General features: G+C 49.7%; 1 protein-coding gene across 1 annotated transcript; it reads right to left on the bottom strand.

Moving 5' to 3' along the window:
* Positions 1-14,777: 14,777 nt before the first annotated feature.
* On the bottom strand, positions 14,778-16,225 carry LOC119374748 (CCAAT/enhancer-binding protein delta). Its single transcript, XM_037644938.2, has one exon. It carries the CDS (start codon positions 15,966-15,968, stop codon positions 14,994-14,996), a length of 975 nt encoding a protein of 324 aa, XP_037500866.1. The 5' UTR covers positions 15,969-16,225; the 3' UTR covers positions 14,778-14,993.

Raw genomic sequence — 16,225 nt, 5'->3', positions numbered from 1 at the left:
TCTCTAATTACGCTATCCGCATTGATAACACGATACCTGCTGCTCAGCTTCGCCCCCCTCCCTTCTGTGGAACAACGTTTTTCTTATAGAGGTGCCTGAATGCCCCAGTCACCCATCTAATTTCGTTCACTGGCGTACATTTCACAGCAGTTTGCTATGAGCCTCCTGTACCTCGAAGGACGCGACTTCATGTACTTGCTTCGTTTGTAGTTATCCCGTGCATAGGATAAGTGTGCGCGGGGGGGGGGGGGGGGGGAAGCTTAGTCACCTAGGTGGGGGGGGGGGGGGGCGCAAAGTCTGCCTCATACATTGACTTAACAGGGGGGGGGGGGGGGTTTGAACGCTCCTCAAACTTTTAACACAGTGCCGAACATCAGAATGCAAGTCCGGAAACCATGGATGTTTTTTTCCACATATCTCGCACAACCTTATATTTGTACAGTATCCTCATAAATCTACTTTTGATTATGGCCTCGCTTGGCTCGCTCTTACATTTATTTACCGGTTTATCTTTTTTCTTTTTGTAACCCTTACCTTCTTTAATCCACATCAGCTTCTCAATCCCCGTCTTAACGCTGGCCTTCGGAATGCATTTTGCTGTATTCTATGCGAATTCGGTGTGTTAATTATGCGTCATTTGACTTTCATATGCATGGCGTAGCACGCTTGGAGCCCCTAACTTTGCGCGGTGTTAAATTTAAAATTCCGCAAATGCAAATTGAGGAATCTGCATAAATCTGCGGCAACATTGAACAGACGTCGGTTACATGCAACAGTATTATTTATTAAACACTTTTGTGCTCGCATTAATTCAAAACTGAAGGAAGCTGTTGTGGCTAAGCATTATTTGATGCTTTGAACTTTCCTCACATAAGAGAATGACGCTTGTGGCACACAATGTTACCATAGCGACTGAATGCTCTTTCTGCGTCAACAGAGCTGATCGACATTTACAGCTATTTAAGGGCAATGGAAGAAAGTGTTGAAGTCAGGTGTTTCATACCGGCCCAGGCAGCCAGAACACCAGAATCTACACTTGACTTTTCTTGTTTGGAAAGAAATGCTGCTAAGTCCCTGTCACTAGCAGCGTGTAAGAGGGTTGCCATTCTTCACTTCGAACAATCTAACTGCGCGGCGGCTGAGCAGAAGAAATCCTCGCCAGAAACAAAAAAAAATCTAGTGCCCATCCGGCACCACATAAGCATAGCAAGCTCTTGTTGCCCATTTCGAGTTCGTTCCAAAGTTTCAAATATTATTATGAAGTTTATTCCGAATGTTTAATTCATCAACCCTTCAAACAGCGGCTACACCATCACCCCATTCGTTGGAATTCGTTGGACTGGCTCCCTCGAGACCGCAGGCACCGAGGCTCGATTAAAGGGCTGCGATGCCTTTGGCCTGGCGGCGCTTCTCCGAAGTGGCTCATGACGCGCGAATTTAGGGATGGGGTGGGGGTCGTGGGCTTGTGCTGGCTCGGAACCAAGGGCTGCCGCATCCAAGGGCGGACGGGCCGTTCAACCTGATGCCTTTATAAGCTGGCCTTGCCCATGACCTCCCGCACAAGTGCAGCCCCTCGAATATCGTGTGAGGGACCTCTGCAGTTTTTGTTTTGTTTTGTTTTAATTGGGCGCACGATCACCTTGATCGCGGGCCCGATATGCGCCATGAGGTATACATTTACCGCGCATGCGAGCCTGGGCCACACCGTCATGGTAGCTTAGCACGTAAGGTGCCGCGCTGCTAAGCTCGAGATCGTGGGTTCGACTCCCGGCCACGGCGGCCGCATTTCGATGGGGCGAAACGCAAAGAACACCCGTGTACTTTGTTTTAGGTGCACGCTGAAGAACCCCAGGTGGTCAAAATTAATCCGGAGTCCCCCACTACGGCGTGCCTCGTAATCCCATCGCGGTTTTGACACGTAAAACCCCGGCAATATATATATATATATATATATATATAGTCGAACTGACAAAGAAAACACGAGATAGCACACTCTGAAACATTTAGTCTACAGATACCCGTTTTAAAAGGACTGAGTGTTGGGCGAGTTGGTACTCCATTACTACGAAAAACTGCGCAAAATAACAGGGACAAGTGAGACACACGCACAAGCACACTGCGCTTGTGCGTGTGTCTCACTTGTCCCTGTTTATTTTGCGCAGTTTTTCGTAGTAAAGATACCCGTTTCTAAACATTATGAATGACTCGTGTGTGTGTGTGTGTGTGTGTGTGTGTGTGTGTGTGTGTGTGTGTGTGTGTGTGTGTGTGTGTGTGTGTGCGTGCGTGCGCGCGTGCGTGCGTGTTGCCGCACGGGCGCGTGAGTGAGCTACTGGATGGGAATGAAGAACGCTCGTGAGGGAGTTGTTGCATAGGGTTCGCCTAACATATGTTTAGCGATCGACGTAATAAGGAGACGATCGCCTTGACGCCGGCCGATGACGTATGAGATATTAGTACTGTGTCTACGCGGCGGTCTCGTAGAAAGAAAAAGCCCCCGCGATATCTCTATAAGTCGCGATAACTTTGCGTCCGGCAGTTTCTTGCTCGGTTATGGTCAGCGGAGTGGACGCAATAACTTAATATGGCCTGCTGCGCCATGCAGTCTACGTGACCCTGAGCCAACACGTGGCACGATGTGAGGTGATGGAAATAAAGCGCACGCTGTCAATGCAGCCTGCCACCGCTCGGAAAGAGAGAGATGTGCCGCAAGTGCAAATGCGAGCGCAGTGCATCCTTCACAGTTGATCACTTCGGGGCTTCCTCCAATGCAGACCAGCACGTGCCGTCGTGCGCGTCAACCAGACGTGTCACTAACACTCGGCGACATGCATTCAGTCTAATTGGGCCCGGCCGATTGTTTCATCCGGAGCGCTTTATTTCTGCCTGTTATTTCCACATTTGCATGTCTGAGATTTCATTAGGTCGAGCGAGATTCTAACGACTGCTGCGTTAAGTAAGCGCGTGCGGGCGATTTCTCAACTTCCAGCACACACATCGCGTCCGGTGTTAACAGCGCCCACATCCCCTGTTACAGAAAGGCGTTGCCCTCGTGTGCGCGACTAACACGGTAACAGGACATCGAGCCCCGGCTGGGGCAGAAGGATATTACGTGTACTTGTTTTCCAGTTTTAACACAGCGAATATGCAACGCAGCCATAGCCAACTGATGTTGCCAGGTTTCACGCGTACAGACCGCGCCAGAAAATCAATAATAATAATAATAATAATAATAATAATAATAATAATAATAATAATAATAATAATAATAATAATAATAATAATAATATGAAAGTAGCACACAGCGTTCTTGCTTGTTAATCGTGTGGTGTCTCCCTCGTGCTGCTTATTGACAATGATGTGAGAACCAGCGTATTCAGCATTATGTGGTTGACTGATACTTTCTTTCCCCTTCGTTGCACAAAAATAAGCCGAGCTTCAGTAAAACGAAAACAAACAAACAAAAGACTACAGGAAGTGAATCAGCCTCTAAAAAAAAACAAAAAGGTAGCCGCAAAAGTCACGCACGCATGACACTCACGTACCCCTTTATTTTTATCAGTAATGCCTCCACGTCGCTGACAAAGTAAAACGCGGACTGCTAAAAAGAGTCACAGCAACGATAAGCAGTTTAAAGCAGTCGTGTAGCTGGAAGTGAACCGTGATGCGCCTAGGTGACGTAACACAATGAGAGACAATGGAGCACTGACGACGGGAAGGTGCTCATATAGCCACACAGTGTCTCTTTTAATGTTGCCAACACCTTTAGTTTCTAGGAAGTTCCTTGCTTTATATGACCATGAAAACGAAATACACAAAGAAAAAAACACAGGCACAAAGAAAGAAAGAATGCGAAGCAGCAGGTTGCTTTGATAATTACCCATGAGGCTACGCTCAACTTCCGCTTATGCTCTGTGCTCAGCATTCAATCGCTATCTGTCTGCCTCGCAATTTTTTTTTTAAGACAGCCCGTTACCCTATAATAACATGTGTTACCTTCACATATAACTCGTCTAGCAACAACACCGCTGACTAGACATTTCGCTTTTACCTGCTCTTTGCCTAAGATCTTCCCTTTGCCCTAGTCGTTGTGCTATAGGCACCGTGCACTGGCCAGAGGGCGCTAGGTAGTTATCATGTATCAGCCCAGTTACGCCGACATCGGCCGATGGAGAACAACAGAAGAGTGAGACAAAACTTGAAAAGGCACGCAAACAGCCTTCAAGGTTCATCGTTCATCACATGCAGCGCATACGCACTTTCACACCATCAGGGTACGGACACGCTTGACTCGTCGTAAAAAATGTTTATGCCACGGCAAATGTTTATCGTGTCGGCCCGATTTTGCTCGTTGCGCTCGCCGGGGCTGGGCTATGCGCTGTGGCGCTGTCGTTGGGGAAGCTCCAGAGCACGGTGCCTATATACTTGCAATTGCTCCACTGTCGCACTGTCACCGTAGGCACTAGTTCATATGGCACGTGTGAAAGTCACTGCCTCACAGACATCACGGCGTCAGGGTCGTGAAATTTTCCATCTCGTTCTATCGTCGCTGTGTAAGCCGACCAAACGAACTTTTATGTTCCCTAGGCTCGTCGCTATATACGAGATCATACGCCAGCTCTTCGATTTATAGAATACGAGAGAGCTTCAGTGTCCTGTACGCCCGCTTCCTTTGTCCAAGTCATTTAGCGAAATTTTTTACGGTGTGCGTGCGTGCGTGCATGCGTGCGTGCATGTGTGTGTGTGTGTGTGTGTGTGTGTGTGTGTGTGTGTGTGTGTGTGTGTGTGTGTGTGTGTGTGTGTGTGTGTGTGTGTGTGTGTGTGTGTGTGTGTGTGTGTGTGTGTGTGTGTGTGTGTGTGTGTGTGCACCAATAGGAGTCCCAATATTTTAACATATTTGAGCCCCACGGGTGGCACCATAAATACCAAATTCGTCATGCCACACATTGCGACGAGGATTCTGTGAGGAGCCACAGTACACCCCCAAGTTCTTGGCAGGGTTCTGTCAACACGCAGTCTCGTGATGTGATTCCTTGGTAAACATGCCCAGCGCTTTTGTTTGACCCCTCAACCTTGTGTGTGCGTCTTTTAACGCGATAGTGTTGAGGAGCTCGTTTCGCAGAAATTCCCGTGTCGGCGTCGTTGGTTGTGAGCGAAAAATCAGTGTTGCCCGTGACCAAAAACTCGAGAAAGATGCAAATAAAATAAATAATAAAAAAATTCGGTTCGAGTGAGAACCGAACCCAAGGCTTTCTGCGTGGCAAGCAGGTGTTCTACCACACAGCCGCGCCATTGCTTGAAACTGCTTCGGAAAAAAACTCTGTATAAGTGTCAAGTAGTGGGAGGAGTCTCCTTAATGCATGTAATATTGCGCGGCAGAATTGTGGAATCGCGCCTGGCGTCAAAACATGTGAATTGCGCAACGAGCGGGTGCTTTAAAAACCCATCAATTAGCACTCAGACGTATTTAATCATCAGCTGCAAAAGCATCAACGAAGTGAGCAGCTGCGTAGGTTCGCGTGTTGACAAACGGGCGCGTAGTGGGCCCTTCGCTGTTACGCAAAAGGAAGAATTATGGTGTAGTGGGCACTTCGGAACTGTGCTAGCAGCAGGCATTCTGGGATAGTTTGAAACGGCCAATGTTGCGCGCACAGACGTTCGTTTCCTTGCGACACGGTTGAGGCATCCGCCGAGAAGCGAAACCCGGCTAGCAATTGAGAAGGCGATGCGCACGGGGCCCGATTACGCTATCGCGTTCTGCTCTGGAAGGCGAAGCTCAAGCGTCCTCCAAGTTTTTTTGGCGCTCATCCCTTCTCAATATGGTACGTAGTTATGCCGAAGCGCGAACCGGTATGTAAAGATCTGCTGCTACATGATGGATACCTTCTTCTTTTCATGGGACGCCTGAGCGTCGAGTACACTTGGCAATTCTCGTCGTCGCAGTCGTCGATTAGTTGCTCACGGGCGAATCGCACTCACCGACAAACACAAACTTCATGTAGGTGACGAGAACGCGCGAAGAGCCGGCTCTGCCAGGACGACAGGTGCAGTATTTCCCCACCGGTCTCTGTCACAAGCCTCATGAATAGATCTGCCTGCCCGAACTATACAGTAACTAGAATGCGCTGTGGTTAGGTCATTCCCGCTCTCACATTTCCCCTATAGTTGCTTGCGTCGAAATCCCTCCATGGCTCCTTCATTTCTTGTGCCCGTTCGGCGACTGTACGTGTCACACAAAAATGTGTTTTCTTTTTTTTTATCTTTTCTTTTCTGAGAGGGAGAGGGGGGGGGGCATTGCCCTCCACCGGCCGTCTTGAGAACTCCACTGTATGGAGGTGTGCTCCATACAGTGGAGTTCTCACCCCACTGTATGGAGGTGTAATAATCAGGAGATGTGCGCTCTTGAACACTGCATGGCTTTTCAAAATAAAAGGATACTCGGCCCACATGATGAAGGGGAGCTTAGGAGGTGTGCTCCAGCCATCACGGCTGCGTTGGAGAAAGTGTGGCGGCAGTCACGTGCCTTCTTCACAAAGGAGAGCTAGGGCGTGCACCCACGTTGACGTACTAGTCAGCCATGCCTCGGTCGCGTAGCCATGTGGAGCGAGCGAACGCAGGCTGCGATGACTGCTGCGCTGGCGCTGACACTAGAACTCCTTGATTCTTTAGTTGGCACGCCTGCGCTCGCGCTGCACCCGGAGCTGACCGGGCATTGGATCTGCGTGCAACGCTGGCAACGCGCAGCGTGTATTCTAGGAACTTTCGGCATGACGTCGCGTCCTGCATTGCCGGCTGTTCGGCGCAACGCAAACTCGACCTCGGTACAACGGCGTCCTGGTGCACAGGATGCGTGCAAGGCGAGCCGGTGGGACTACGAGAAACAGTCCGGCAGGAATGGTCGAGGACAAATAAAATGGCCAACGAAGGCAGCGGAGTATGCACATCCGGCTTCAAAAACCGACCTCAGGACCTTTCATTTCCACCTTCCATGGGGTCGAGGAGTCACTATGGACGAACGAATATTAGACAAGTCCCCTCTAAAACGTTTGGGTGGGCTGAACAAGAAGGGGAAGGGGAACCGACGTCTTCCAATTTCGTTGCTCGCAGTTAATGATAGCAAGTCAAAAGATAACGAAGCCAAGGAAGTCATAGATGAAATCATTTGGTGCTATAACTGCGATGTAGAAATGATAACGTAAGTGAAAATTAACGTGAATGAAACAACAGGTCGCCAAAGGGACACGAGCCCCGCGTCATCCGCCTTACGTGTCAGCTGCTCAACCACTGAGCTACTGTGACTACAAGAGACGCATTCTTGGGCGTGTATGTATGTGCATAAGATTTGACATCGTGGGTCTGAGCCGAAGTCACTCGTGGCCAAGGCCGCGTATGCGACAGACACTTCTGGCCACGGTAGCTTAGTACCTCAGCTTCACGGGCTGGTGTGGGGACAAGCGAGGAGGTTACATACTTTCGAAAGCTGGTGCCACCAAGCTCGTTATTTTTACCGTAATGTTATGTTCTTTTCAACCACTACGATCGATAATGCGTGCTAACAAACCAGTTAACCATTTAAAATCAGATAGAGTCCTAATGAAGAAGCAGGGACACTTCCATTTTATGTGTTCCTTGACCGTTTGCGAGAACGCCGCTGAGCGTGCGCGAGAAAAGTGTTTCCAACCAGAAGGCGTTCGACACCACAAACTAGCGCAACGAAGCATTGACCCAAGTCAACAGCTTTGAATTTGCCGTCGGCGAACCTTGCACAGCACATCCTGCGAAGGTTCGGGGGTAGTAAAGGCTATAGCATGGGAAAAATACGTTTCCTCTCCGCCGTGGGCGAAATAGGACGAAGTGAATTTTCGGAGTAATTCTCTGAAAACGTCGCGCTTCCTCGAGATGGAAGAAGGGGACCAGATTCGAAAGGAGAAATGCAGTCTATGAACGAGAGTTTCTGGCTGCCTTGCATGAGCATGCAGGGAAGCCGACTTACATATATGTGTGTGTCTAACAACGAAAACCGAGCCCTCTTAAAAGTCATCTTTTTTCCTTATATATATATATATATATATATATATATATATATATATATATATATATATATATATATATATATATATATATATATATATATATATATATATATATATATATATATATATATATATAAAGCTTTTGCTCGATATGTGGCACTTTGAAAAGTCCGCAATCCATCCAGTTTGTGAAAACGGAATGGGCAAAGAGCTCCTCTCAATAATCGACGAAATACAAGGCGCGTAAATGCAGCAGGGCAGCATGTGCCGCTTAGCTTACGTATAATGCAGTGAACACGTTTTCCAGCATTACTCTGAAGTATAAGGTTCCTGGTTACCGCCATAGAGGAAACAGGTTATTGTGAAAATAGTGCATTATTCACTCGTTTCTCTTTTTTTTTTTTTTGCCAGTTTAGCAGCGTCAATAACAAGCAACAGTGGCTTTGAACGTATACTGCCTCGCCGTTACTTAGCCCTTTCAGTAGTATCTGAATATTAAGGAGATGAGCTTTAAATGGCTCATTGGTCGAAAAATCCAGGTCCCGCGGCGGCGTGAACACGAATGGTACCGCAAATAGTGTGGCGTTAATTACAGATATAATGATACCAAACGATTAGGAGTGCAAAGTAAAGTAACTTTGAAGTGAATTTTAAGTTAGTCAGAGTACATTAAAGTGAAACCAGGAGAACAATCAACATACACTAAAGAGAATCAAGAGCGAATCAAGTAATATGGGCGTGAATCAAGAATGAACCATATGATTTAGGTGGGAATCCACGTACATTAAACTGAATCAAGAGTAATTCGAGTGAACTAAGAATGGCTCGCAGAGCATAGGCTTTTGCCTGTGACCTCCTTAGCCTTAGCTAAAGGGACTAACTCTATGACTTTTTATGCCGGTAACTTTTTAGCAACAACACGTTGCCTCCAAAGTTCAGCCAGGCATTCATCTCTAAGAATTTTCCGCAAGGTTGTTGCGCTCACGTTGTCGTCCGCAATGACAATCTCTAGGAAGGCGAACAATTACCGTGTAATTACTGCTGCGGTGCCAAACGCAAAAGATGAAAAAGAAAAAAAAAGAAGAAACTATACCGTCATTGCAGAGAATGTCGCTGTTTCTGTTTTTCTGTGGACTTACCTTCGGCAGCGAGAGCTGACCAGTAGTCCGCCTGTCCCATCATCGCAGCCAGCCCCACACACACGAATGCTCATATGCTGCAATAAATTGCCGCATGAAATTGTCCCAGCAATGCAATGTGTGTTGCAGAATTTATTATCGCGACACCTGGCCGTTTAAGGCGAAAATTCGTTTGCTTTAGGCAGCAGAGTCAGAATTTGACGCTTTCGGTTCGCGGCTTTTAATGTTGCCATTACGTGAAATGTGTTAATTACTCCATTGTACAATATCGTGTTGTATTATGTTAAATGTATTTCCTTTTCATTATCAATCACATGCATTTATACGTATGTAAAATACGTCTCCCTCCCTCCCTCCATTCAAATCTAATGCCCGGCATTAGGCGCCGCAGGCAGCAAATAAATTTATTAATAAAAATCTCGCCCGGTGAGACGGCCTTTCTTTTCTTTTTTTTTCTTTTTTTAGAGTACGGATAAATGTGACGATTCCACATATGACTTAAATCTCCTAGACACCTATGAATACGTGTTTTGGTTTACGACAATCATGCATGTTTAAAAGCAGAACAAGGCATCACAGCTGATCGTTATGCAGCCGAATTGACCAAGCTGCTATCTCCTCGCAGGAACAGTTCGTGATTTGTTGGTGTCATGAGCGTTGTCGTCGGTCACCTTGACTACAAAACACGGATGCCGGCCCCATCGCAAACGTTGATTTCTTGTGAACGCATCTTAAGGTTCGTGCCCTGGGTGACTGTGTCCAGGGGCGTAGCCAGAAATTTTTTTCGGGGGGGGGTTTAACCATACTTTATGTATGTTCGTGCGTGCGTTTGTATGTGTGCATGCCTATATACGCAAGCAAAACTGAAAAAATTCGGGGGGGGGGGGGGGGTTGAACCCCCCCAACCCCCCCCTTGGCTACGCCCCTGGCTGTGTCGGTATCTATACAAATCGAGAACGCTTTTAAAAACAGCTCGTACAGTTACTGTAAACCAGAGATAGCCAGGAGGCTCTGTACTGCTGTTTCGTCATGTTAATAAATGGTCCACGACGCCACCCGCCCGCCAGTGGTTTCTTCGTGCTAAAAATAACGCTGGAAATGGCGCGACCTTTGAACCGAGAACAAGCGTTCAACAATAACTTTCGCCGGATACTCCCAGCCATCGCACATGACAGGGCTCAGGATCAGCGTGCCGGTTCCCAGTCATGTGAGAACACCTGTGCCTCGAGAGGAACGCTAAAAATTGCCGCCGAGAAACCGGAGAATCAGCTACCAAAAGTTCATAAGCGTATCCGCTACGGCGCTGCCGTCAGCAGGCACTTCTTCCGCACCCGAGTTGCCCAAAGCGTGGCGATGAGCGCAGCATCCGTGCTCCACACCATGATGTGCGCTTCTCCGCGGGACCAGCTGCTCTCGACCCAGCGCTGGGCTTGTTTGTATTTTGCGCCCAGCTTGCTGCGAGCACTTGCCGAAACACGATATGGACGTGCGCTGCGGCGATCGCAGGCGTAGGGAAGGGAACGGGTTTAGCTTACAGTTGAGTCCTTGGACGACTTTTGGGCCATCTCCTTCACGACTTCGCTCCGCCCTTTTTCTTTGTGTTCTTTTCATGGGGCGCGCGTGGGAGTTTTCCTCGGCGGTCACACGGGCGGCCCTCATAAAGCAAGCTACGCCACTTGGCCGCCGAGAGCGAGAACAACTTTATTCGAGCAAGAGATGCACCGTTCAACTTACGTCCTGCAGGCAATTTTCAGGCATCAGTAGATCGAGCATCAAAGCTAGTCCCTGAAAGGAACCGCATCCACGGCTGGGGGAAAGTGAAGAAGCCTTCCCATGGTGCTCCATGAATTCTCGTCTTGCGCAGACGACTCCTGCCTATGCATCAGTGCGCTTCATTACAATATACGTCAGATCGCGCCAGCTAGAGGAGGAACGAAAACTAGAATACTTTATTTTTTTCATTGCGCGCCGTTAATCTGTGCGTTATTCTTCCGCCCAACATGTTAAACATGCGAGGATTAGGGGCCGGTACTGGGGACAAGACTTTTCTCCTGCTTATGTAAAGCGCTCGTCCTTGTGTTGCCCTTCTTTGTGCCCGTGTTTTCGCGCAAATATTGTCAAGACGATCAGCCACTGCATGTGCTGATCGAGCTTCACGGATTTGGCGAGATAAAAGAGTTGTAGCAATTCCGACCCCCCTCCTTGTTGTTACGACAAACGCTCTATACTGCTTAATCTTTACAATGCAGCGCGATATTGAGAGACGCGTTCAGCAGACTCGTTTCTTAAACGGGATCTGGCGAGCCCTCGATTCAGAAAGTTATATGCACGTATACAGTCACCTGCATTCGCCGGTGCAGTTCCGAGCACTGCGCTGTTAAACTTGCGCTTGCGAGAAATGTATGCGTTGCCACACGCCGGCGGGAAGCGAGGCACGCGCTCAAGAAAGCAGGTGAATGTGCCCAGAAAGCTATATATGTATGCTGCCTCTATCATGGTCAAGGATACTCCAGCGACATTGAACTACGGCGGGAAGCGCAAGAGCAGAAATACCGACACACCCATCTCTATGATGCCGCAGATAAATTCCTCCAAAAAAAAAAATTAGAAGACGCGATCCGCCAAGACGAATAGGCGAAAGGAAAGAGCGTCTCTTTCCTTTCGTATCCTTCTTGGTGGTTTGCGTATTCTAATTTTTTGAAGCATGCACCAACTAGCCCAACGACAAGTTTTACTGAAGATAAATTCCTGCTTAGCATTGAGTAATGCAAATACGTTCAATAAACATAATTACTCGTTTGAAAAGTGATAACGCCGGCATATAATACTTTTGAGGCGTAAAGTCGGACGTTAATTTTATTACTTTAAAACTAAACGCGATATCAAAATAATAAGAATTCCATGGAGGATAAGTGTACGCAGCAGAAGAAGCATCAACTGAGAGATATTGAAAGAAACATTTATTTAAGAATGAAGAGGTCGACTCCTCCACGGGAGCCTGCTACTCTAAAGCGTTTACGCTCTCAGAGCGTGGTATAGTAACTTGTAACAGAAGGGACGAAGTATATATATATCTATATATATACAATTGACGACGAGAAATCATCAAACCGCACACACCCCAGCATACAATATATGTACACTATGTACAATATCAATCATCCAGGCTCTATACATACTATTTACACTATGTGCACGGCGAAAGATTCCTGGCACTATTACGTTGTGGCTGGAATAAATTACAGACACCTCGTTCTCAACGCGTCATTTGGCGACGCACGGCTTGAGAAAAGTATGTGAACACTCGCAAGGCAAAGCGTGACTAACGGTCGATTTTTTTTTTTTTTTTTTTGCAACAAAACAAGGTCCTTAAAGCCGAGCGAAGTTTCACTTTGATCGTGAATGTCAGAGCGTACGCACCCGTAAAATTCGGATTAAACAAAGGCGATCTTGACAGCAAGTGAAGCCCTTTCTGCAGCACAAAGACGTTCGCTTGCTGAGCGACGACATTCCAGCAAAGAGGCGGGTGACATCCTTCGCCTCACGTCAACATTCGCAACCTGGAGCTTATTGGAAGTGTGTATAGTATGCTACCGCATGTTTAATATCGATGGAAAACAACCTGTATCGACTGTTCTTCTTCGGTGTAAAAATATAAAATAACGGAGAGGTGGAACAATTTTGTGTTGGATCGACCCACCGTCGGTGACTATTACAAAGTAGGGCGTCTTCGCCAATTTCATGAACCTGTCTATGTATATAGACTGGATTTGGCACCTTCTCTCAAGAGAGGAAAGATGTTAGCAGCTGCTCAGCTATGTACCACCTGTGCAATCCCATCCGTTCTCATGTTGCCATATGTTTCCACTGCATGTACTATAGCAAACATTAGAAAGCTCGCGTGCCATACGTAATGACTGCCCGATAGCAGATCACGGATGCGTCGTAGTAAGATACCGCCTACTATTATCTGGCAGCATTGGATTTAGAGTCTGAAACGCCGCCTCCGAGTTGAATATGAACCATCCTTACGTTAGAAAAATACTCAGTGATGCCATGGCATAAAGAGGCACACGAAGGAAAGTCACCAAGGCACCTCTAACTTACAGGCTGCCTTTCGAAACGCTGGATAATAATTTTATATCTGAGCTTACACTGGGGCTGTAATATGCAAGAGTTCTTCTCATCCGATTCTACTGATTTCTCATTATCCGTCCACTTGAATGGCTGTGCTGCACAAGAACGCGGCTTCGTGCGAACCAATAATGAACCCCTCCACCCCCCTCCATAAAATAAAACAAAAAAAAACAATGAAAACAACTCTTACATAACACTGGCCGCGGTCGCTCATATAATCTTGTTGACAAATTCATATTTGCCAATGATTTCAAATGTGCTGTCCCTCTGCATTAATATAGCAAAATATATCTAATGTAACGGAAGTCACCAGGTATAGCACAGGATCGAAGGTGCCGCAGCGAATACTGTCAGGCTTATTTTTGAAAATAACAGGGCTCACGCTCATATTTGTCAGCAGCAACGTAGTTGATCGCTGGCCAGTTAGGTGGAAGTTTGTATAAAACAAAAACTAAAGAAAAAAAAACTCGAACAACGCACGCAATGGAACAGGGGACTAGCACTGGACCTGAAGCAATCGCGAGTGCTGGACACTGTGCATCGACGTCTCCATTCCTTACCTACGAGTAGATTTTTGTAATAATGCACGGAATGCGAGGAGCCCGAATGAGCATTTGAAAGAGCTGCGTGAAACCAGTGCCGGAGCGTGGGCCATAGGCGCGCCCGTGACGCCGGCCCGCGGGCAGTCGCGAAACCGCACGCGCCTATATCGATCGGGGAAAGGGTGTGGAACGGCGAAGAACGCAGCGGACAGCGCGCGCCAAAGTTGCGGCCGCAATACTGCCAAGCGCTGAAACAGTGTATCCTCGGTATTGCACAAGGCCTGACCGAAAGACACAGCTGCACGGTTGCCCCTGGCAGCGCACGGGACGCTGTCGCCTAGGCAACGCACGCTCCGTACGGAAATTCCGTCAGTGCGCGCGGCCGCGAGCGCCTTGCGTCACGCGCGCTAGGCTGACCCGGCGGGGCGCATGATAAGGGTCGGCCTTCACATTGGACACCCCCCGCCTATCACCTCCTATGGGATGCGCTGCAGCGGCGCACTTACCTGCAGCAGCTATATTGTACTCTGCCAACGGTGTGACAAAGTTAGGCACCTACGCTACTGCTCTGGCATCGACAGCTCCTCATGTGTCACGTTCAACAGGAAGCACACCTACGGCAGCAAACAGATTGGTTCATCCAAGTTTCTGAGAAAAACGTGAGATATGAGCAAATTACGGTAGCAGAGGCAAACTGAGCTGACTTAGTTATCACAGCAAAGATTAAAGTGTAGCATGTGACGCCTTGCTGGTGTCGAGCCAATGGAGCGATCATCGAGGCGCGGCGGCAGGCGCGAGAGCCTGCCACCGCGACAAGCAGCTGGCGCGCGCCAGCAGGCGTCGTGTCTGGGGCACAGCGCCGCCGCTCGTCTGCCCTGAGGCCGGGGCTCCGAGCGGCGGGCGAGAGACACACACACCGGGGCCAGCGCTTCGATGAACGGAAAATGGACTTTAATATTGATATTGTTTTTCTTAAAAAAATAAACGGTGCAACAGTACTCAACGCAAGACGGAGGGGGCGGCAGTCTGAATGAAGGGGGGGGGGGGTACGCACTGGGGGTCCGCCGCGAGCCGGCGCCGGCGAGTCCAGGCCCGGGGGCCCCTTTGTACAGCTGACTAGACACGGGGCGGCCCGCGGGCGCCGCCTAGTAGCCCTGAAGCGAGCGCGCGATCTCGGAGTCGACGTTCTCCGGCGGCACGCCCACGTTGGTGAGCAGCGACTTGAGCACGGCCAACTCCTTGGTGAGCAGCTCGACCTTCTTGCGCAGCGAGTCGTTCTCGCGGTTCAGCTCGGACACTTTGCGCTCGGTGTCCCGGGAGCGCTGCTTGGCCTTCTCGCGGGACTTGCGCACGGCGATGTTGTTGCGCTCGCGGCGGCGGCGGTACTCGTCGGAGCCCTTGTCGAGCAGCTTCTTGCCGCCAGAACTGCGGTGCGGCTGCGGCTTGGCAGGGGGCGCGCCCAGGGGCCGCAGTCCAGCAGCGGCGGCCACGCCGTTGTGGTGTGTCGGAGGACCTCCGCCGAGCCTGTGCAGCTGCGCTCCTTGAGGTGGCGGAGGCGGTGGTGCCAGGCCCAGGGGCCCCTGGGGCGGCGCCAGGCCATGGGGCTGGCCCGAAGAGAACACAGCCACTGGCCTGAGCGTAGGCGCTGCCGGGGGGGCCCCGCCATGCAGGCCCGGAAAAGCGAGCAGGCCGCGGCCGTAGGGCTGCTCGCGGCAGCTCGAGTACTCGGCCTGATCCAGCGGTTCTTGCTTGATGCCGAGCCCCGCCTCAGCGCCGTACCGGTGCTCGTTCAGGGACCCACCCTGGTGGGGCATGGAAAAAGCCTGGCCACCGTAACGCTTCTGCTGCTCTGTCAGCAGATCCGTGAACAGAGTCTCTTCGAGGCTGCTCGATGAGTGAGCCGAAGAAGAAGAGTCCGCGATGAAGCCTTGCAGATCGAACGACAATTCGGGTGTGTTCAGCTCGGCCAGGTCCGGCACGCAGCCGTCCGAGCCCAAGTCAAAGGCGCCCAGTTGCGACCGCGCGCCCAGCGCAGCGTTCAGCACCAGCGACGGCTGCTGTCGAGACGGATGCTTCAGGTCCTCGCTGCTCGCCGACTCATACAGATGGGGCGAGTCCATGCCGGACGACGCGTAACATGGCGAAAGTTGCACGCAGTGCTCAAAGTCAAAGCTTTTCCGCAGCGGAGAAGCCGTCGTGACCCGGGGGGCGCTGGCCAGTGACCACTCCACACACTGCCCTCGCCGGGCGCGCACCCCGACGATGCGCTCGGTCCTCGAATTTGCCGCGCGCACAAGTCCACACTCTCCGCACAGATTACTCAAGGCTGGCTTGCTTGCGCGACCCAGCCGAATGCAACGGTTCCCTCGACGCCGGC

This window comes from Rhipicephalus sanguineus, chromosome 1 (assembly GCF_013339695.2).
Source record: "Rhipicephalus sanguineus isolate Rsan-2018 chromosome 1, BIME_Rsan_1.4, whole genome shotgun sequence".
NCBI lineage: Eukaryota > Metazoa > Arthropoda > Arachnida > Ixodida > Ixodidae > Rhipicephalus > Rhipicephalus sanguineus.
Note: the sequence above shows the minus strand (reverse complement) of the source record. Positions and strands in the feature narration are given on the sequence as shown.